General features: G+C 39.8%; 1 protein-coding gene across 1 annotated transcript in view; it reads right to left on the minus strand.

Annotated features, from left to right (window-relative positions):
• Window positions 1–20798, minus strand: part of mettl15 (methyltransferase like 15) — a 114226-nt gene that overhangs the window by 50063 nt on the left and 43365 nt on the right. The window contains 1 exon segment of the mRNA NM_001126742.1: window positions 14743–14879. Coding sequence (NP_001120214.1) covers window positions 14743–14879 — 137 coding nt within the window.

Below are 20798 nucleotides of genomic sequence, written 5' to 3' on the forward strand. Positions count from 1 at the left end.
GCGCCATCTTCGATAGCGCACGGTCTGCTCTTCTACGGGTAAAGAGAGGTGCGGTATACTGCGCGGCTGGATGGTTTCGCTAGGGTCCTCTCCTTCTCCTGTCTATTTTTACCAGTTTTCGCCACGGTTGCTGGTAAATATCGGGCCCACTCCTGTGCTACCAAGACAAAGCAGCATACAACTAATATAATTTTCTAACCACCTCCAAGCCAAAATGGGACCAAAGCAACAAAACAAAAAATCTCCCCAACAAGTGACGGCATACTTCACTCCACAAACAAAAACTGACCCACCACCACAAGCGGACGCTATTTCAGAACCGCAAGGAGAAAGACAAGAAAAAACTATAGCATCCTCTCATGAGCTGTCACCAACAGAGGACATCAAACAGATGATCTTAGACCTAAAACACACACTACAAGCGGACATTAAACAACTTTCTCGGGATATAAGGAGAGAAGTACAAGAATTGGGAGAACGCACCGCTCACATGGAAACGAAAATGGGTGAATATGCTCAAGCACATAATGAGCTAGCAGACACTCAGGCTCATATGGAAGCTGAATTAGAACGCTTAAGCAACAAAGTTGCAGATCTGGAAGACCGATCCCGGAGGAACAACTTAAAACTAAGAGGGGTTCCAGAGTCGGTTCAACCCCAAGAACTGGAGGCCTACCTAAAAGGCCTAATGCAAGCAACATTACCAGAAGCAACTGAAACTGAACTCACTATAGACAGAATCCACCGGGTCCCAAAACCCAGGGCAGCACCCGAAACAGCTCCAAGAGATGTGTTAGCAAAAATCCACTTTTTCAAAATCAAGGAGAAGCTGCTACAAACAGCCCGTAAGAAGGAAAACTGGCCATCAAAATACGCGGATTTACAAATCTACACAGATCTCTCCCAGGCCACACTTGCCAAAAGGAGAGCATTCGCGGAAGTAACAGCCAAACTAAGAAAGAAGAAAATCCCATATAGATGGGGATTTCCGATCAAGTTAATCGTGAAAATAAACGGAGCTCCACAGATATTCAACACACCAGAGGAGGCCGAAAAATCCCTACATAAATGGGGCTTAGAACCAAATAGAACGTCACCAAGACGTACCTTCCCCAACGCTCCATCTCCACGGAAAATTGGCAGAGAATGGCAAGGGATATAAATTACAAATCATTCACGTTAATTCCTTCTCAAAATCCACTCAAAAAGAAAACAAACAGCCGAAAATACCGAAAACTGGCTCAAAGCACAACCAATTTGACATTTCCTTTCTTTCTTCTACTGATAAGGTAAAGAAAATCCCATCCCCCCCCCCCAAGTCCTACTGCAATCCAGCACCTGGACACCCTCATAGGCGCAGAAAAACCAAATATGATCCTGCGCCACAAGACGGTAGCTATATATCCCCTGCTTACAGTCGTTAACTACTGTCTTGCTGATTTATATTTGAGCTATTGTTACTATGGTTGATTTTGTTACCAAGTTACTAAACAAAGTTTATAGTTTATATGCTATATATATATGGTTTATTTCTACACACCAGGTCAATGTCTATAACAAACTAAAAGTAATGTATATGCCACTACTCAAGGGGAAGCAAACAACTAAATGCTATCATGGTATCTTTCTATTTCCTAAACGTTAGGGGCTTAAGCACCCCACAAAAAAGAAATTTAGCATTACATGAGGCCTTTAAAGCCAAAGCAGATATTTTATTTTACCAAGAGACACATTTTAAAAGATCTAACCATCCCAACTTCATGAATAAAAGATACCCACATAACTTTCATGCCTACTCCAAAACTAAATCTAAAGGTGTCTCAATATTAATCAATGCTAAAACACTATTTCAAAAGCACCAGTTGTTTGCAGACCCCTTGGGTAGATACTTAATGCTAATATGTTCAATAGAAATTCAGTACTACACACTAATAAATGTATATGCTCCAAACGATAACCAACCACAATTTTTAACTAAAACGTTAACGAATCTGATGGAGCACAGAAAAGGGAGATGTATCGTGGCGGGAGATTTCAACAGTATAATGGATCCACAGCTAGATATATACAGAACAATTAAAATAAACACAACCAAACAACAAATGAAAACTGCTAAACGAATAAGAGATCTGTTTCACAATCTAGCCCTAGTAGATACATGGAGAGCTAGACACCCCCAAGAAAGAGAATATACTTTTTATTCACCCAGACACTATATGTCTTCAAGAATAGATTACATATTTGCAGACCACCAAACTATGACACTAATACAAAAAGCATGGATCGGTGTACAGAACTGGTCAGACCACGCACCGACAGGCATAGAATTAATTACAACAAAACCCACACAACATTTAACACCTTGGAGACTCAATGATTCCATATTATCAAGATCAGATACTCAACTACAACTTAAAACAGCTATAACAGACTACTTTCAACAAAATACAAACACAATACCAGATCCCCAAATGGTATGGCTAGCACATAAAGCAACCTTACGAGGACACATAATAGCCATAGCAAAAGGAATACGAAACCAAAGAGAAAAGAGGCAAAACAGCCTAGAACGAAACATAAAGCAAGCAGAACATGAATATCAGAATAAGCCTACAAAACAACTTGAACAGCAGATACAAAAAGATAGAAAAGAACTAACACAAATAACGTTAGCCAAAATGGAATATAGATTAAAATTATTAAAACAATTCTATTATACTCAAAGTGATAAAGCAATTAGGAACTTAGCATCTAAATTGAGGGCTAGACAAGCCCAAGCTAGAATACCATACCTAAAACAAAACAATACCAAAATTACAGACCCAGTTCAAATAGCAAACTAATTTGCAACATACTATACCTCACTCTATAACTTGAAGAACCAAGACAAAGAACCCAAACCCACTAAAGCACAAATAGAACAATATCTTAATTCCCTATGCTTACCTCATCCTAGTACTGCACAAAAATAATTCCTTAATGCTCCAATAACTCAGGAAGAAGTAGAACAAGCAACAAAACTACTTAAATTAGGAAAAGCTCCAGGCCCAGATGGCTTTACAAATATTTATTATAAAACATATAAAACACTACTTATACCACATCTCCAAAAAATATTCCAAAACATAATGGACACAGGGAAAATTAACCCAGAATTTCTCCAAGCCCACATCACAACCATACCCAAACCAGGCAAAACGACAGATAGCTGTCAAAATTTCAGACCAATAGCCCTACTTAACACGGACCTCAAACTATACTCCAAAATATTAGCACAAAGGTTAAATAGGGTCTTGCCCTCACTAATCAATAACGATCAAGTCGGCTTCGTCAGACAACGCCAAGCACCAGAGAACACAAGAAAACTTCACAATCTTCTACATATAATTAAAAATCAAAAATACCCATCTCTTCTTCTTTCACTAGATGCAGAGAAGGCATTCGACAGGGTCCACTGGGAATATATGGAACAAACACTAAAGAAATTCCAAGGAAAGACCTATATTAAAGCGATACAAGCATTATACTCATTTCCCACAGCCAAGGTAAATGCTTCAGGGATCCTGTCGAATGCCTTCAACATCACAAATGGAACAAGACAGGGCTGCCCACTCTCCCCACTCATATTCGCATTGATGGTAGAACCATTAGCCACAAAAATCAGACAGAATGCAAACATAAAAGGAATACCAACAACGAACGGACCACAAACAATAGGATTATTTGCTGATGACATAGTACTTACCCTCACAAATCCCCAGATCTCATTACCTAATCTAACTAAAGAATTAAAGGACTTCTATCAAGTTTCATGGTATAAAATTAACTCTAGCAAAACCCAAGCTCTACCAATAAATATACCACAAGGGGACTTACAATCATTACAATAAGATTACATATATGACTGGAGAGAGACCTACATCACCTATCTAGGAGTTAAACTAACAAAAAACCCAGAAAACCTCTACAAATTGAATTACCTCCCTCTACAAAAAACACTCCAATCGGATTACCAAAAATGGAAAACACAAAATATATCTTGGTTAGGCAGAATAGTAGCAGCCAAAATGAACGCACTACCGAGAATATTATACCTATTCCGAACAGTACAGATACAGCTCCCGCCACGATACATCAAATTATTACAAACACAACTGAATAACTTCATATAGAAAGGCATGAAACCCAGAATAGCCTTCAAAGTGTTACAGCAACCTAAACTAAAAGGAGGCCTGGGCATTCCTAATATACAGCTTTACTACAGAGCCTCTTTACTAGAAATAGCCATCAGGATGCATCACCCTATAACATACAAAAAATGGCTCCTAATAGAAAAAATCCTTATACAAACAATGACACTACCTCAACTTCTTTGGCTACCACCCAAAAATAGACCTAAGGATTTACCATTGTTGCCCACAACTAAACTGATTCTCACAACATGGGATAAATTAAACAGAAAAGGGGACTTGGGCAAATTCCCATCACCGTTAACCCCAATTACCAATTTGCAATATTTCATCACAGACCTTTCGCTACAGAGCTGGTTGGATAACGGCATCAACACCATCTCAGATCTATACTTCATCACAAACTACCGCACTTTCCACCAACTCCAAGAAAAATTTCAACTCCATAACAAGGAGCTATATACATACCTGAGAATTACCCACTTTTTAAAGAAAAACACACCAAATTATAAAATTAAAAGACAACCAACGAGAATAGAACATCTCTGCAGTAAGATTGGAAAAGGGATAAGAGGCATCCTTTCAGACTGCTATCGATTCCTATTAGAACTTCCACTGGACTACAAACTGCAAAAATGGGAACTGGACTTACAAATGGAAATAACCTCAGAACAATGGGACAAGATCTTTTCTGTAACAACTGGAGCATCCAGATGCACTAACCATCTAGAGTCCACCAAAAAACTATTATATAGGAGGCACTTAACACCAGATAGACTACACCATATCTCAGAAACATACCCTACCACGTGCTGGAGAGGATGTGACCACCAAGGAACTCTAATACATATGTGGTGGCACTGCCCAAGAGTAAACAACATATGGCAACAAGTTTTTAAAATAATAACAGAAGATCTACAAATTAATTTGCCAAAATCACCAGAAACAGCACTAATAATGCATTTTCCTGAAACCATTTCTAACTCTCAGAGAAAATTTCTATTTCACATTCTAAACGCGACTACTACACTTATAGCGAAAGGATGGAAAACAGGAGGCCCCTATGATATTAAACAAATAATACAAAACATGGACACAAGAGCCGCTATGGAGCAAATGGCAACCTGGAATGATAATAATAAAAAGGAGCAATACAACAAAATATGGGCACAATGGAATACATACCATGAAACTACAGCATCCACTCCGCAAGATGGCTAACAACAATATTTAACCAAAAAGGAAAAAGAAACAAAAAACCCAACAAGGCATCAAGGCTTATAGACAACGGACTTACCTGGTGTTCCCCCTTTACCCTAATTTCCCTCAGTTACTAATCTCTCCCTTTCATCTGTCTATTTTTAGATATCCTTTGTGATTAACAATATATATGTTAAACACAGCAATATCATATGCTTTTTTTCTTTAAAAGGAAGTATTTAAACTGTCATTATTATGTATGCTCAATAAAAAAAAAAAAAAAAAAATTGCAGTCAAAAGCTACAATGTTTAGGTCCCCACTCATCATGTGAGGGAGAACAGATGCCCTAGAGGCAGTCCAAGGCCATTCCATATAGATGATCTTTAACAAATACTGATGGATGATGGGCCCAAAAAAGTTGTGTGCCCACTCACCTGTTAGGCCACTGTCATACGTGGGATTTCTCCAACGATGGAGGACACACCAATTCAGCCAGCTTCTGCCTCGTGAGTGCAGTAACTGTCCCCAGTCCTTAAGAAGGATATTTAATGAGCTGGAGAGTGCAGTGTGTGTGACTAAACTGGGGGATGGAGGAATTCAATTATGAGGAAAGAATGTTAAAGTTGGGGTTGTTTTCTCTGCAGAAAAGGCGCCTGCGAGGGGACATGAGAGGAGATTATAGAGTCGACATATATAATCTTCTTTTTTCACATAGAAACAGTGTTGGACTGGCCCACCAGGATACCAGGAAAACTCCCAGTGGGCCCAGGTGTCAGTGGGCCCAGGTGTCAGTGGGCCCTCCTGATCCTGACCATTTGGCCTGCTTCATGGTCATTTGCTATTTCTGAATGGGAAGAAAGTGGAGAAATAGATGGAAGAATAGATACTAGCATGGAAATAAAACAGACTAGGAGAATAAAGAGGTTGGGGGAGGAAAGGAGGAAAAATAGTTTGCAGAGTGGGCCTAGGGTCTAAGGTTTTCTGGTGGGCCCCTGGGGTCCTGGTCCGACACTGCATAGAAAGGAACCAGAGGACTCCCCTTTAGATTTGAGGAACCGTAAAGCAGGGAAGGTGGTTCTTCACTGTGAGGGCAGTGAGGTTGTAAAATTCCCTGCCACCATATTGTGATGGCAGATTCTATTAATGCCTTCCAGAGGGGCTTAGATAATTCTTGGAAAAGTATAGTATTCAAAAATATTTGAATATGCTATTGTGACTCTATATTCTCCTACTGAGGCCTATCTCCACCTCAGGTTCTCCAGCACCAGTAACCCCCTCCAATGAGACCAAGCACATGGCACCCCCAGGCAATTATAGAACGGCCATAGGTAAACTCTGACTTAAAAAGGGAAAGAACTCCCACTCCAAAACTGTGAAACAGCTAGGGATGTTCCCAATCCACTATTTTGGGGTTCAGCCGAACCCCGAATCCTTTGTGAAAGTCACATGATTGTAAGGATTTAGATTCGGTTCCACCAGAGGCATGGATTTGGCCGAATCCCACTAAAAAAGGCCGAAACGAATCCCGGATTTGGTGCATTCCTAGAAACAGCCCCAGCACTTGGCTGGTTTAACTCTTATGGGGACTGCCAAAGGTAAAGGTGTGAAAAACCATTACCCTATACTGCATAATGAATTAAACCCCCCACACACACATTACTATAATGCATGTTATTAAAATGTTATCTAGATTAATGTCATGGCATGGCAGAAAATCAAAATGTAAAGGACACCTTATGTTTTACCAACTGGTGCCATTTCAGCTAAAATCTGGAGCTAAAGAAATCCTTTGTTACTTCAGCAATAATTAAGCATCTAAATATATCAGGCAGGGAAGGCCGATTATTTAGGTAAACTTCCAGGTCATTCTTAATTGCGTAAGCCAATTTTAGTGAGCCTGAAAATACCTGCCCTTATTTTTGACAGCCTTGATAGTTATTCCAAGAATTTTGAATTAGCAGCATAATTTAGCAACAACCCTGAATTTAAAGAGACACTATACCCTTTACAATTTTTCCATCAAGTTAGTTTAGTACAGAATGGCCAACACCGTCCAGACTGAGTTCTATTAACTACATATCTGTTTCACTGCCAAAGCCTGAATAAGCCTCTGTCACAGATACTGGCAAAAATAAAACTAAAATTGAATTTGTATTATTAAAGCCATAGATATAAACAGGGGCGAAATAATAAACATCACAAACTTCATGTTTGTTTTCACAAAATACTTACATTTTGCACTACTCTGCCCATCATTCCTCTTCTTGTGAATTATGCACAAAAATCCGCATTATTGTGCACGAATATTGCTCTGATTTTAACTTTGTGAATACAAATTCACAACTTGCCAAATCAGTTTAGCGAATATTTTTGCCGCCACCAAAGCGACGTAACCTGGACACAGTGTGTGCATAAATATATTTTCAATGCACATTAAATGCCCCAGTCCTGTCCAACTTTATAAATACAAACATGGGCAGGGCAAATATGTTGACTGTGTAAATAATTCTGCGCTGCACAAACTTTATAAATTACCCCTAGTGACTCACCTTACTTGACCCTTCCCCCCCCCCCCCCTTCCTTTCCCTAAAGACTAAGGGGCCCATTTACTAAACAATTTTGAGATAATTTCATATTTTTTCTAACTGTTTTCTAGTATGTAAGATGTATGCAAAAAAAATTGTTAAAATTCCACACGTTTTTCATGGTTTTCGTTAAATTTCTACAAAAAAACGTACTTTGTGCAAAGAATACGAACATTTCGGAATTCGTTAACGCTTTGGTTTACACTTTCCTCGGGACTTTTCGCCAGGTTTAATCTGTCGAGTACCATTGAGTCCTATGGAAGGCATCAAAGCCAGAAAGGAGCTTTTCGGCACGAAAATATCATGACTTCCAGAACGCAATTGTGATATATTCGTACAATGATAAAAGCATTTTCGAGACATTTTAGAACTTCTGAAATTATAGTGGTTACTCCGAATTTATACCATATCGTGTTTTCAGCCCAGAAAACAAATTGGATCTTAGTAAATGTGCCCAAATATGTATGAAATGGCAGAATATGATACGTGCAGAAAAAAAGATTAAGGAATCCAACACAAGAAGAAAGAAGAAAAAACCAACACCAGATTGTGAACAGAAGTAAAGTATCTGCTCCTCATTTAAATTGCTTGGTTTATGGCATGACTATGTCTTCTCCATGGACTCACTATAGCTATGTCAGCATGCACCTGGTAACCACAATAGCAGGCATTGATAAAATGAAAACTTCCTAAATGGTAAAGAAAAAATATAGACTTACATTTTATTTTCCCCTGTACACCAGTTGCTCCTTCAGTAAAAAAAAGCCATCTGCTATGATACAGGCTCAGGCTACAGGAGGAACCTTGATGAAGAAGCTGTAGATGAGGTGGTAGGATGATTCCTCTGCGAATGGAGTCCTGTAATGTTGCTGCATTCCCACACCCCCAACCTAGTTGGTCATACCCCGTCCCAACCAATATGTCCCCAATATGGTCACTGATCAATGCCAGGGAATAAGGGCTGAAAAAAAGGGCTTATTTACTGATGGTGGCAACCAATACAAAGAGACAAAATGCTCAAGGTTGGCAATCTTGCCGACCCAAACTTGCACTTCTTAACTGCATTTTTCACAATCTTTAAGGCAGGAGCACCTGGGGATGCAAAGCCTAAATTTAAAGCACAAGAAAACCCAGATTCAGTGAGGGGGTGCTATTATGTTTGGCTCACCCCAAGAGAATTAATTCACTAGGACGGTTTCCCTGGCAGGTTCTTAATTTAGGGAGAAATCTCACCAACCAGGAAAGTTCTCTCAGGGGTGCACTTCCATCCTTGCTTTCCTTGGTTAGACTTAGCCTTGGACATGCACAGTAGCACAAAGGCTGCTAATTCTATGCATATGCACGTCTAGTTCTAACCAATACATGTCTGCAAAAGCAAGGTAAGTTGGCATTACGGTTACAGGAACTTGCCCAGGTCAGTGCATTCTTTCCTAAAAGGTGGTGTGTGGCCTGGATGTCTCTTGGATAAACTCCTTCAGACCAAGTTGGCAACTCTCTGGCTATGTACTGGGTCCACTCACTGGCCTAGATGGACTGATGGTGGTGCCTAGGCTAGTGTGTGTGTGTTTCTTTCTAAAAGGAGCACTAGGTCCAAGAACAAACCTAGTGACCAAATTCTCTGTAACATATTGTTACCCCTAGTAAATTTGGGTTTGGGATATAAGACAACAGCACCCAGATGAGGGATATAGAAATGAGATGGAAAATGTGTTTTTTTGGCCAACCAGTGACAAGCTGTTGACACATAGTAACATAAGTTAGGTTGAAAAAAGACGTACATCCATCATGTTCAACCATAATGCCTATATATAACCTGCCTAACTGCTAGCTGATCCAGAGGAAGGCAAAAAACCCCATCTGAAGCCTCTCTAATTTGCTTCAGTGGGGAAAAAATTCCTTCCTGACTCCAAGATGACAACCGGACCAGTCCCTGGATCAACTTGAACTAAGAGCTATCTCCCATAACCCTGTATTCCCTCACTTGTACTGAGAGCTATCTCCCCTACCCCTGTATTCCCTCACTTGTACTGAGAGCTATCTCCCATACCCCTGTATTCCCTCACTTGTACTGAGAGCTATCTCCCCAACCCCTGTATTCCCTCACTTGTACTGAGAGCTATCTCCCATAACCCTGTATTCCCTCACTTGTACTGAGAGCTATCTCCCCTACCCCTGTTTTCCCTCACTTGTACTAAGAGCTATCTCCCATAACCCTGTATTCCCTCACTTGCTAAGAATCCATCCAGCCCCTTCTTAAAGTTATATAATGTATCAGCCAGTACGACTGATTCAGGGAGGGTATTCCACAACTTCACAGCTCTCACAGTAAAAAATCCTTTCCAAATATTTAAACGGAACCTCCCTTCTTCTAAACGGAGTGGGTGCCCTCGTGTCCGTTGGAAGGACCTACTGGTAAATAAAACATTAGAAAGGTTATTATATGATCCCCTTACATATTTATACATAGTTATCATGTCACCTCTTCAGCGCCTCTTCTCCAGCATAAACAGACCCAACTTGGCCAGTCTTTCCCCATAACTGAGACTTTCCATACCCTTTACCAGCTTAATTGCCCTTCTCTGGACCCTCTCTAACTCAATAATGTCCTGACACACTTAATAAAGGCAGAATGGGATACTTGGGGCATTACTTTGCTCCGTGTTGGTTACAGATTCCAGATCTATTGCAGCTACAAGTAAGGAACATTAGGTTGTCTCCAAATGATGAAGCAGAAGCTTTTACCGTCAACCCTTTACAGCTACAGGTGTGGATAAAAGCTGTTGTGTTTTTCTTTGTTTTCATTTTAGAAAGCACCAAATAAATCCGTAAAATGATTTTTTTTTTCCTAGCGGAATGGTAAAAAAAAAAAAAAAGAATTGATAAGTCGTGCGGCGACCATGCAAAATTAATGCCACAGAGCTGGGACTATATAAAATAATTAAAGCATAAATTATCTGACTAAATAAATGTGACTAAACCATGTTGTTTTTATTACATACTTGTTTTTAACTAAACTTGGAATTTGTGAGCAAAGTGTGGAGCACTGAAATCTGTTTCTTCAGCCATATGGTGATTACTTAAAAAAAAAAAAGCAGGCTTTTTTTAAATTTGTGTTTCATAAATAAAAATAAGAAACTTAGACGAATTAGAATTTAGGAGATATGAGCTATGTTGTAAAGAAGAGTCATTAGGCAAAGAATAGCGGCCATCTGGTCATGCCATGACTTTAATAAACAGACGTACTACAGACTATTTAAAGCCCCGTCAGGTCAGTTTTACAAACTGAAAGAAAATAAATAATGCATTGTAAAGAAAAGTATCACAAAAGCATGATCACCAGGTCCACCACCAACCAGGTCATCCGTCAAATTCTAATGCGATCCCTCAAGATGGGACCTTCTTGAATTGCTTCCAATACATTGACAGTTTTAGCCATGCCAAAGTTGTGCCCTGGCCATGCACTTCTCCTTTTGAGATCCATGATTCTGGACTGTCCCACAATAATTGAGACCACTGTGAGGTATGAAAATGGAAAATCTGTTTGGTTGATGCTCTGCATTTGGCATTTATATAGATGGATAAACATAAATCTAGAATGGAACTAGAGTTATTAAGATGATTGCTGCAAATGTGTGGCTCCAACCCAATAATAATCTGGGCAATGCTTGACCTGTGCCAACCAGCCATCCATTATTGACTGCTACTGCACCCCATTTTTCTCCTCACCTTAGTGCCTGAGAGCCCAAAGCAACATATTCTCTGCTCTTTAGTCATGGGCCTCATTTACTAAGTGCAGGGCAGTATGCAAAGTGGGCTCAATCTACTATTTTTTTGCCCTTTGGTCCCTATCCTGCACTTCTGTGAATTTCCACAGCTCTTTGTGCTAAAAAAAAAAAAACAACAGAGATTTGAGTTACCCTTATGAATACAGTGTTGCCTAAGTTCAGCAGTGATGTATTCACAAAGGGCAGAAGAAGACATTTTGTCTGTTCCACCTGCCTTAACCTTTCCAGATAAACAAGTTAGGGAGTGTGATAAGCAGTAAGACAAAGCTGCCTGGCGCCCACTGTGTTGTGTGCTACCTTTTAAAATGAGCACTAAGGGGTGTGTTTTTGCACCCCTTAGTGCTTTAGCACTTGTGTCTGGGGTCTGGCAAGTAATTGAAGTTTCCAGGTTCCACTTACAAAAATCTGATTGGTCAAGTTACTTCAAAGAGTTGGTTTCTTGGCCAACTGCTAACAATCAAGGGCCTAAAAACTGCACGATTTTCTGCTTCCCCAGCATGAGAGGAGGGGGGAAGGTCTAGCAAACATGACTGACATGCAAATAGCATGACACTTGACAGATATATCCATCTAGAGAGCCAACTGTACGTCTCACAGGCTAGACCATCTGATCAGTGCAATCTGTTCAGCCACAGGAGTAGCCAAGTTGTATGTGATCCAACAAACAAAAAGTTCCAGTAGTAAAACAATTTGTGTTTTTTTTTTCCATAAACAGAATTAAATCCTGCAAATAAAAATACATATTTAAATACATACACTATTGAATTATGAAATAATTAAATATGGAATTCAATTTTTCTGCTCCAGAGGAACACACACAGGCAAAATAGACAGTGCTGGCAGGGTGCAGTATATTTGGGTCTGCCTCAGATTAGGCAACCAGCCCCTAATGCCTTAAGGCAGTGATCCCCAACCAGTGGCTCCCCTTTAATGTTGCTCCCAGTGGCCTCAAAGTAGGTGCCAAATGTTAGATTTTTGGCTTGGAGACAAGTTTTGGAAGCACAGAGACACATATTTACTCCAAGCAGAGCCTCCAGCAGTCCACATGGGGCTACCAAATAGCCAATCACAATAGCCAATCACAATCCTTATTTGACATCCCCAAAGAACTTTTTTCATGCTTGAGTGACTACCAACAATTTTTTTTCTCAAGTTAAAAAAAACTGGAAATCCCTGCCTTAAGGGCACCAGGTCAGAAAGTAGGAAGCAAAATGAAAATGTATAAGTTTGAGTTAAAACGTAGGTAAAATTGAGATGCCTGGTCGTTAATGACTGAGACCTTCAGCCAAATGCGTCCTTACAAAAAGGCTAAGAATGGTATACAAATACCTTTGGTACAAAACTTCATCACAAGCCAAGTGTAAGGTCCAAAGTGTGACCCAGCTAGTGATATACTGGTATCTACCCAGCAACCTATTACAACCTAGAAACTGATTAACTACTGTATGTAATGACTATTGGAGTTGGAATAAAAAGACAGTCAACACTTTAAAAAGTTTAACACCGAGGTTTTGTGGTGAGGTCACGAAGGTCCGAGCCTAGGGTGGCACAAATTTAGGGGCCGTATGCCGCCCAAGCCACGCTGAAATTTTGCTCACATACGGAGCAATGGGGACCTCTCCCCACTGCTCCGTATGTGAACTTAGATGGACGCGCGAATGCGCGAGGCCATGGATGGGGGTGGCCTCGGGGCGCCCCGATAACAAATCCACCGTTGTTAACACCCTTCCCAGGCGTAGGGGACTCAATGTGTTTATGGCCCTATTGGTTCTGTTTCCATAGGTCCAGGGGTAGAGTGAGTTGTTCCTGTAGAAAGGTTATATAGGAGCTTATACAATGGGGAGAGAGCGCATAGCTTGTTCTCTGTAGACTCCACCTGGTGCCAGGGGTTGATTTGCTATGGACGCTTTAGCATAAGGAACCAGTAAAAAGAACCTTAGTGCCCTAAGGGAAGAAGAACCTTTAGTGAAGTTGGGGAAAGTGCTCATGAACAAAATATACACAGTGGACAGCAGAACTTCTTATAACACCTATTAGGAGTGGTGCGATAAACAGGATAGCTTGTGCTCCACCGAGGAGATTTAGTGTGTGGCGGTACCCCATGCATTAATCACCAGTATTGGGTCTCAAGAGCGTAAGGAGTTCTGTGTAATCCCTTGGATCACCCTTGAGGTATCCTGAAGCACTGGGAGACAATACCTGCAGTATGTGAGTAATACATCAAGAGAACTCTGTGAGTGCCACTGTACATGATATACTGACCATACTTAGAAATATTTGCTGCTACTTGTTAATAAATCATTTATTTGTTTAAAGGACCAATGGCACCCATCAGTCAACAGTTAACCTAAGAAGCATTATGTTGTTGAACTATGTTTTATGGAAAATACTTGAAATAGTATATCTGTGCATAGAGTATATAGTGATGATGAGCTTTCAAATAGGTAGTCCTATTGATAGTATCTAATTAGGCACAGTCCACCTGGCTATTAGATGGAGCTGGTGAGCTCTGGATTTGTCTTGTTGAGTTCCTGATATATGGAATATTCCTCATTTTGCATCCCTGAGCACTTGAGAATGGACCCATGGAGGTTTGAAACATAATGTGCACCACATCTCTAGAAATAAATTCACTATATTGGAATACTTGAAGTTCTCCTGGTGAATTTGGTTGTTGCATTTGAATCATTACATAGAAGTGATGGACCTAATCACTAAAGTCTAGAACTTTTACACTGTTTTTTAAATATTTGGTGGGACTAATTTGTGAATGAAAGTACGTGGCTATAATACATGGATATCACTAGGGATTGGGGGGTCACCATACACAAAACCATCATTTTGTTTAATTTTATTGGTATGTTCATCGGCAGTTTAACAGAACCATAAATGGACCCCAGTATCAGGAACTACTATCTAAGTTTTCTCATAACATTTTTAGAAAGAAATCAAAAATTATTAATGTATTGAGCAATACTTACCCACAACTGTGCGCTAGTTGTTGTGCTATAGCAAAAGCAGCTGGGTCTCTGTCAAGGGCCAGTACTTTAATATTAGATGCCCGCTTCAGAATAGATGTTGTATGACCACCAGCTCCGAAAGTCAAATCCAATATAGTCTAAAAAAGTGACAAATACAACATTTAGTAATTGTATTGCAAGCTATTGGGTCTGCATATTACAAGAAAATACAACCTCTTTACACTAAAGGGGCCATTTACAAAAAACTATTTTTTGGGGTTGGGTGGAAATTCAGTTTTGTTGTGGAAAAAAAACTCATCAAAACCCGTGACCATTCTGAATGCTAAAATTACACAAAAAACACCACTTTCCAGAAGCCGGTGCAAATAAGCAGCATTCAACCCTCTTATCCACTGCATGGACCTCACTGGGGTTCATTAAAAAGAAGATACATTTGCCCATCATAATCATTCAGAAATGTTACTGCAGTACTCAGTTAAACCCTAAATGGTGATTGTTTCCAATGTGTCCAGAATTGGCCAATGAACCCCATTGAGCTTGCATGGAGAGAAAGCTTGCAGGTATAGTTGCCTTGGATTTTTCTGTGTTTCTCTATTATTGCAATCAGCAGCAAACTTATCAGAGTATTACTTGCTGTCCTGACCACTAGCTGATTTTCTAACACGATATTACTTTTCAAACAGCTAACCAATAATTGCTACCTGCTGATAGGTCGCTATGGGTGACATTATTATTATTATTAATATTTATTTATAAAGCGCCAACATATTCCGCAGCGCTGTACAATAAGTGGGTTTCATACATTGGACATACAGAGTAACATATAAAGCAATCTATAACCGATACAAGAGGTGAAGAGAGCCCTGCCCAAAAGAGCTTACAATCTACAAATTACCAACTTTGGTTATAGCACCACACTACCCACCACCAGGTATGAAAGAGCAAAGTAGAGACTGTTCAAGAGAAAGTGTGGACAAAGTGCAGAAGCAGGGCATACAGTAAAGGGGAGATGGTCAGGTATTCGGCTGATTACCACCATATTTGGGTCCACAAACAAATAAATAAGGTTGAGGAGACTGCCTCATACAGATAAAAGCAAACAAAAGGAATTCTGGGAATGAATTCCACTCTTGAAAAAAATCCCATTTACATGGGTTTATCCTATAGGCTACAGCTCACCCACTGGGTTTAAAGCTGAAGCCAGGATAATAGCTGATCAGATTCCCAACTACAGACCGGTTTCGCCTTTCTTGAGGCTCATCAGTGTAGTGCATATTTGGAGAGATATCTCCGGTGGAGGTTTAGTGGACTACTCTATGGTCAGCTTGCACACAGTATATGTAGGTAGTGAAAATATCAGTTGAATTGCCCCTTTCAGTAGGAACATGGGGCATCAAAAGATGTAAAGGAGCTACAGCTAACATTTAAGGTGGGCCAACACTGCCAGATATGGGCCTGATTTGGTTACCCATGTGCAGGGCCAAAATTAGGCTGATTTGATTGTTTGCCTTGGGGATGGTGATCGGATCATTCACCAAGGCCCAATGAACGTGCCACTATGCTCCTTGTACAATGGGACATGTCTAACTGATATGTGGCATGTTTTCAGCAAGATGTCAATCAGTCAGGCATATAGCAAGGGCCCCCTTATGTGGCCATCTCAACAAACAAACTGAACAATGCTACTGGGCCATTTGTATAAATGGCCACGTTCACAATATTCAGAAAAATCAGCCTATGAAATTCCATTTATGAAATCCCATTGATTTTGCAAAGAGAAAACTCCCAAACTTTACTATGCTTCAGCTAATATACACAGAGGGGTTGTTCAAAGAGAAAGGCAAAAAAAATCAATGTCTTGTTTCCCTGCACAGTGTTCTTGAATTTTATTTTTTTCAAAATACAGTCACTGGCAACAGAGTCTGTATGTCTCGTGGAGGCAACCATTTTGGGTGCTAAATCAAATCATTTTTGTAAAAGGGAATGGTGAGCTAACGGCATCTGTTCAAATCTTATTTGTGTGGATTGGGAAACCCACGTTTGGTCTGCAAATGTTACTGAATGATTCACGAACCCTGTTTATGTAAAAATTAGATTTCTTTCAATGTTTTTTTATCCAGAGCTGTTTTTTTTTACACCTTGCAGCTTAAAATTAACACTATATGACTCATCCTACGTGTGTAAGTGCCAGTTCATTTACTAATATGTAAAAAGAAAAAGAATAATCAAGAATTTTATTTAACAGTCAAAGAAAAAAAAACCTGATTAAAGCAGAATAACCTTATCAGGTTCAACATTTTTTTTAAAAACTTTATCCCAAACCAAGACTCTATGGGGGCAATTTTTTAAAATTTAATTTGAGAAAATCTCTGCAAAAAAAGCCCAAAATCTCAAATATTTTTTGAATTTTCCAAACTTACATTTTCAAGATTTATGATTTGAAAAAATATCTTGAAAAATTCAAATGAAAAAAAATGGGCAGCTTAAAGCTGGTAAGCATCTACAGAAGTCAAAGGGAGGTGTATTTTCAAATTTCAGGTTATTTTATCTTTCAAGTATTGTTTTTAGGGATTCTAGGATTCGGTTCGGGATTCAGTCAAGATTTGGCCTTTTTTGTCAGGATTCAAATTCGGCGGAATCCTTGCTTCTGGCCGTACCAAATCCGAAAAATCAAGTGACTTTTTGTCACGTAAAAATGGAAGTTTAAAATTTTTACCAGATTTAACCCTTCCAAAACCTAATTAGCATATACTAATTAGAATTTGGATTGGTTGCTCCCCCCCAGCATCCTGCAGCTCCCTACCCCAGCATCCTCCCCAACATCCTCCAGCTCCCACCCAGCATCCTCCAGCTCCACTCCCCAGCATCCTGCAGCTCCCCCCAGCATCCTCCAGCTCCACCCCCAGCATCCTCCAGCTCCCCCTCAGCGTTCTTCCAAGCATCCTCAATCTCCCCCTCAGAGACCTGCGGCTTCCTCCATCCTCCAGCTGCTTCTGTCCCCGCTGCATCCTTTTATATGGTTGCGCCCCGTGCGTGCTGACATCACGCACGGGGCGCAACCAATAAGGGTCTGTAATTCTTTTAAGGGAGCCTGAGTCAGCGGGCCAGATGTGGCCCGCGAGCCGTAGTTTTCCCACCCCTGAACTAACTGGTGACAATTCCATGAATGAAAATTATGGGCAATAAAACATGGAACTGGTAGAACAACCTTGGATGTTGCTCTCAGTGCCCCCAAACCAGTTAGTTATTTTTGAATTCCTGACTTGGTGGCAACCCCTGGGCTATAGACATGAGATGGCATATATGTTACAGTAGATCAGGGGTCCCCAACCTTTCTTACTCATCACTCACAGTCAATTGTAAAAAAAAACTTGGAGAGCTCACAAGCATCAATGGTTGCCCCCGAGTGACTGGTTGGGGATCACAGCAGTAGATCCTCCTGTCTGGTAAGAAATCAGAAGGGCTTCTGCAGGTTTTAACCAACCACGCTGAATTTGGTCCTTGTTTTTTTTATTTGCAGCTATCAAGTTGGCAACTCAGAAACAGAGGTCTTGTGTCCATATCGTTTATTGAAAGGGGTAAGTGCACTTTTAGTAAGATGTTAACATTATATACTGAGATGACGGCAAAAGTCCAGTTGCCAGTTTCTGGATTCATTTGCTTTCATTGGCTAACTGGTCATACCCTATTCAAAACTAATTTCTGATTGGTTGCTACTGGCAACTGCAATTTAGCAACTACATGTATAGGACCCATTATCCAGAATGCTTGGGACCAAGGGTATTCCGGATAAGGGGTCTTTCCGTAATTTGGATGTCCATACCTTAAGTCTACTAAAAATCAATAAAACATTAATTAAACCCATTAGGATTGTTTTGCATCCAATAAGGATTATTTATATCTTAGTTCGGATCAATTACAAGGAACTGTTTTATTTCTACAGAGAAAAAGGAAATCAGTTTTAAAAATCTGAATTATTTGATTAAAATGGAGTCTATGGGAGACAGGCTTTCCGTAATTCGGAGCTTTCTGGATAATGGGTTTCCGGATAAGGGATCCCATACCTGTACTAATAATTTCAATGTAATTTACAATGAAAGGACTGTGTGCATATCATTAAAAAAAGCTGAAGATGCACATGAGAAAACACACTCCTATAAAAGAAAATGTTTGGATAATTGTTAAGTAAATGCATTGTATTCAGACATAAAATACTCGTGTATGGAGTCAGAAGGCAGCAATGCTAACCAATATCCCACAATGCTGCTTCTATGATGCGTTAGTATTAGTATTATTTATTAAAGGCACCTCTTTGCCGGAGGAGCAGTATTTTCGGAAGGCTGACAAGTCAAATATGGGAGAGTCTGTGTTAAAAAACTGATTTGGAACCAGTGAATCAAACATCTCTTTGGGCATCAGCACTGCTTCATACAAAGCTGCAGTTGTAGATACCAAGACAGACAATAATTCTTCTATGGCCTCTGGTGCTTGTTTACATGACCTGTGCCAAGACTTGGGCCAAGTTGTGATTGATATAATGGTACATTGCTTTAAGCAAAGTAGAAAATGCCTGTCAAACCCAGGGAGCCACACTAGCAAGCTAGAAAAGACTCATGCCCTGATAATGAAATGTGCTACAACTACAAGTACAGGTATGGGATCCATTATCCAGAAACTTGGAAAGTACTGAATTACGGGAAGGCAAACTGGGTTCCTTATCCTCAGTAGTAATAAAACAATACCTTGAACTTGATGGTATCTAGACATCTTAAACATTTATGCTGCATGATATGTACAGTACAGGTATGGGCTCTGTTATCCAGAAACCTGTTATCCAGAAAGTTCCGAATTACGGAATGGCCATCTCCCATAGACTTCATTATAAGCAAATAATTTTAATTTTTGAAAATGATTTTCATTTTTCTCTGTAATAATAAAACAGAACATTGTAAGGGCATTGGATCCCTTATCCAGAAATCCTTATTGGAGGCAAAAACGATCCTACCAGGTTTATTCATTATTTAAAAGATTTTTTTAGCAGACTTAAGCTATGGAGATCCAAATTACGGAAAGACCCCTTATCGGGAAAACCCCAGGTCCTGACCATTCTGGATAATAGGTCCCATACCTGTACTTACTTATTTCAATAATGCATTTTTATGAATTATTTAAAGAACGGGGTGAAGGAAGACTCTTGGACAACCATCTCAAGACCAGACCACAGGATAAAAAACCCTAGCTATGGCTATATTTGGTTTAAACTAAAATATGATGAATGATGATAAAATATAATTTTTTGCCCAAAAAACGAAACCCTTTCTTCAGATAAAAAAAAAATCAGATTTGAATCACAATATAACTTCTTGAAATTAGCTAACATAAAGTCCATTCATAGACCCCTTAAGAAGAAAGAATGATAGGCTTCCATTCCAACGTGCAGAGTTGTATTATTCCTACAATGCCTCGAGAAAAAGGATCGAGCTGTACTGAAGGAGTTAAGGATGTCATGCTGTGGAATCAGGTGAATGTCAGCACAATGTGATGTCAGTTTGATTTAAGAACTGTAGGCTAGCGTTTTGGGGCAGCGTTCTTTTTAATCTTCAGCAGGAGATATATATTTATATAGGAAAAAAAATGTCAGTGTGTGTTTACTTTCTGGCCTTGAGTTTTGACCTGTCGATGAGCCACCCCCCTGCGATAGGATGTGCTACAGGATTTAATCAAAGGATTAGAGTGTTCTTTGATCTAAGGCCACTGGTGTCAACCTGGCAAGCAATCATGATCATACTGATGTAAGTCCAAGTGGTTCTGCAGGAGAGAGAATATCACATGTACAGTGCGCAAGCTGGTGGTCTTTGCTGTCATCCTCAACGTAACGTACATGAATAATGCCTAAAATAATTACAACCTCTTTAAGTTATATTCTTCATTGCAGTATCATCGGGTTTTACCGTCACAAAGACACTGTGGAGAGGCTTGTAGATGAGAGCCTAAATGTTGGATAACCTGGGGAGTAGCCATAGATGGCAGAACTAAGACCAGAAGCCATGATAAAG

The sequence above is a fragment of the Xenopus tropicalis genome, chromosome 4 (assembly GCF_000004195.4).
Source record: "Xenopus tropicalis strain Nigerian chromosome 4, UCB_Xtro_10.0, whole genome shotgun sequence".
NCBI lineage: Eukaryota > Metazoa > Chordata > Amphibia > Anura > Pipidae > Xenopus > Xenopus tropicalis.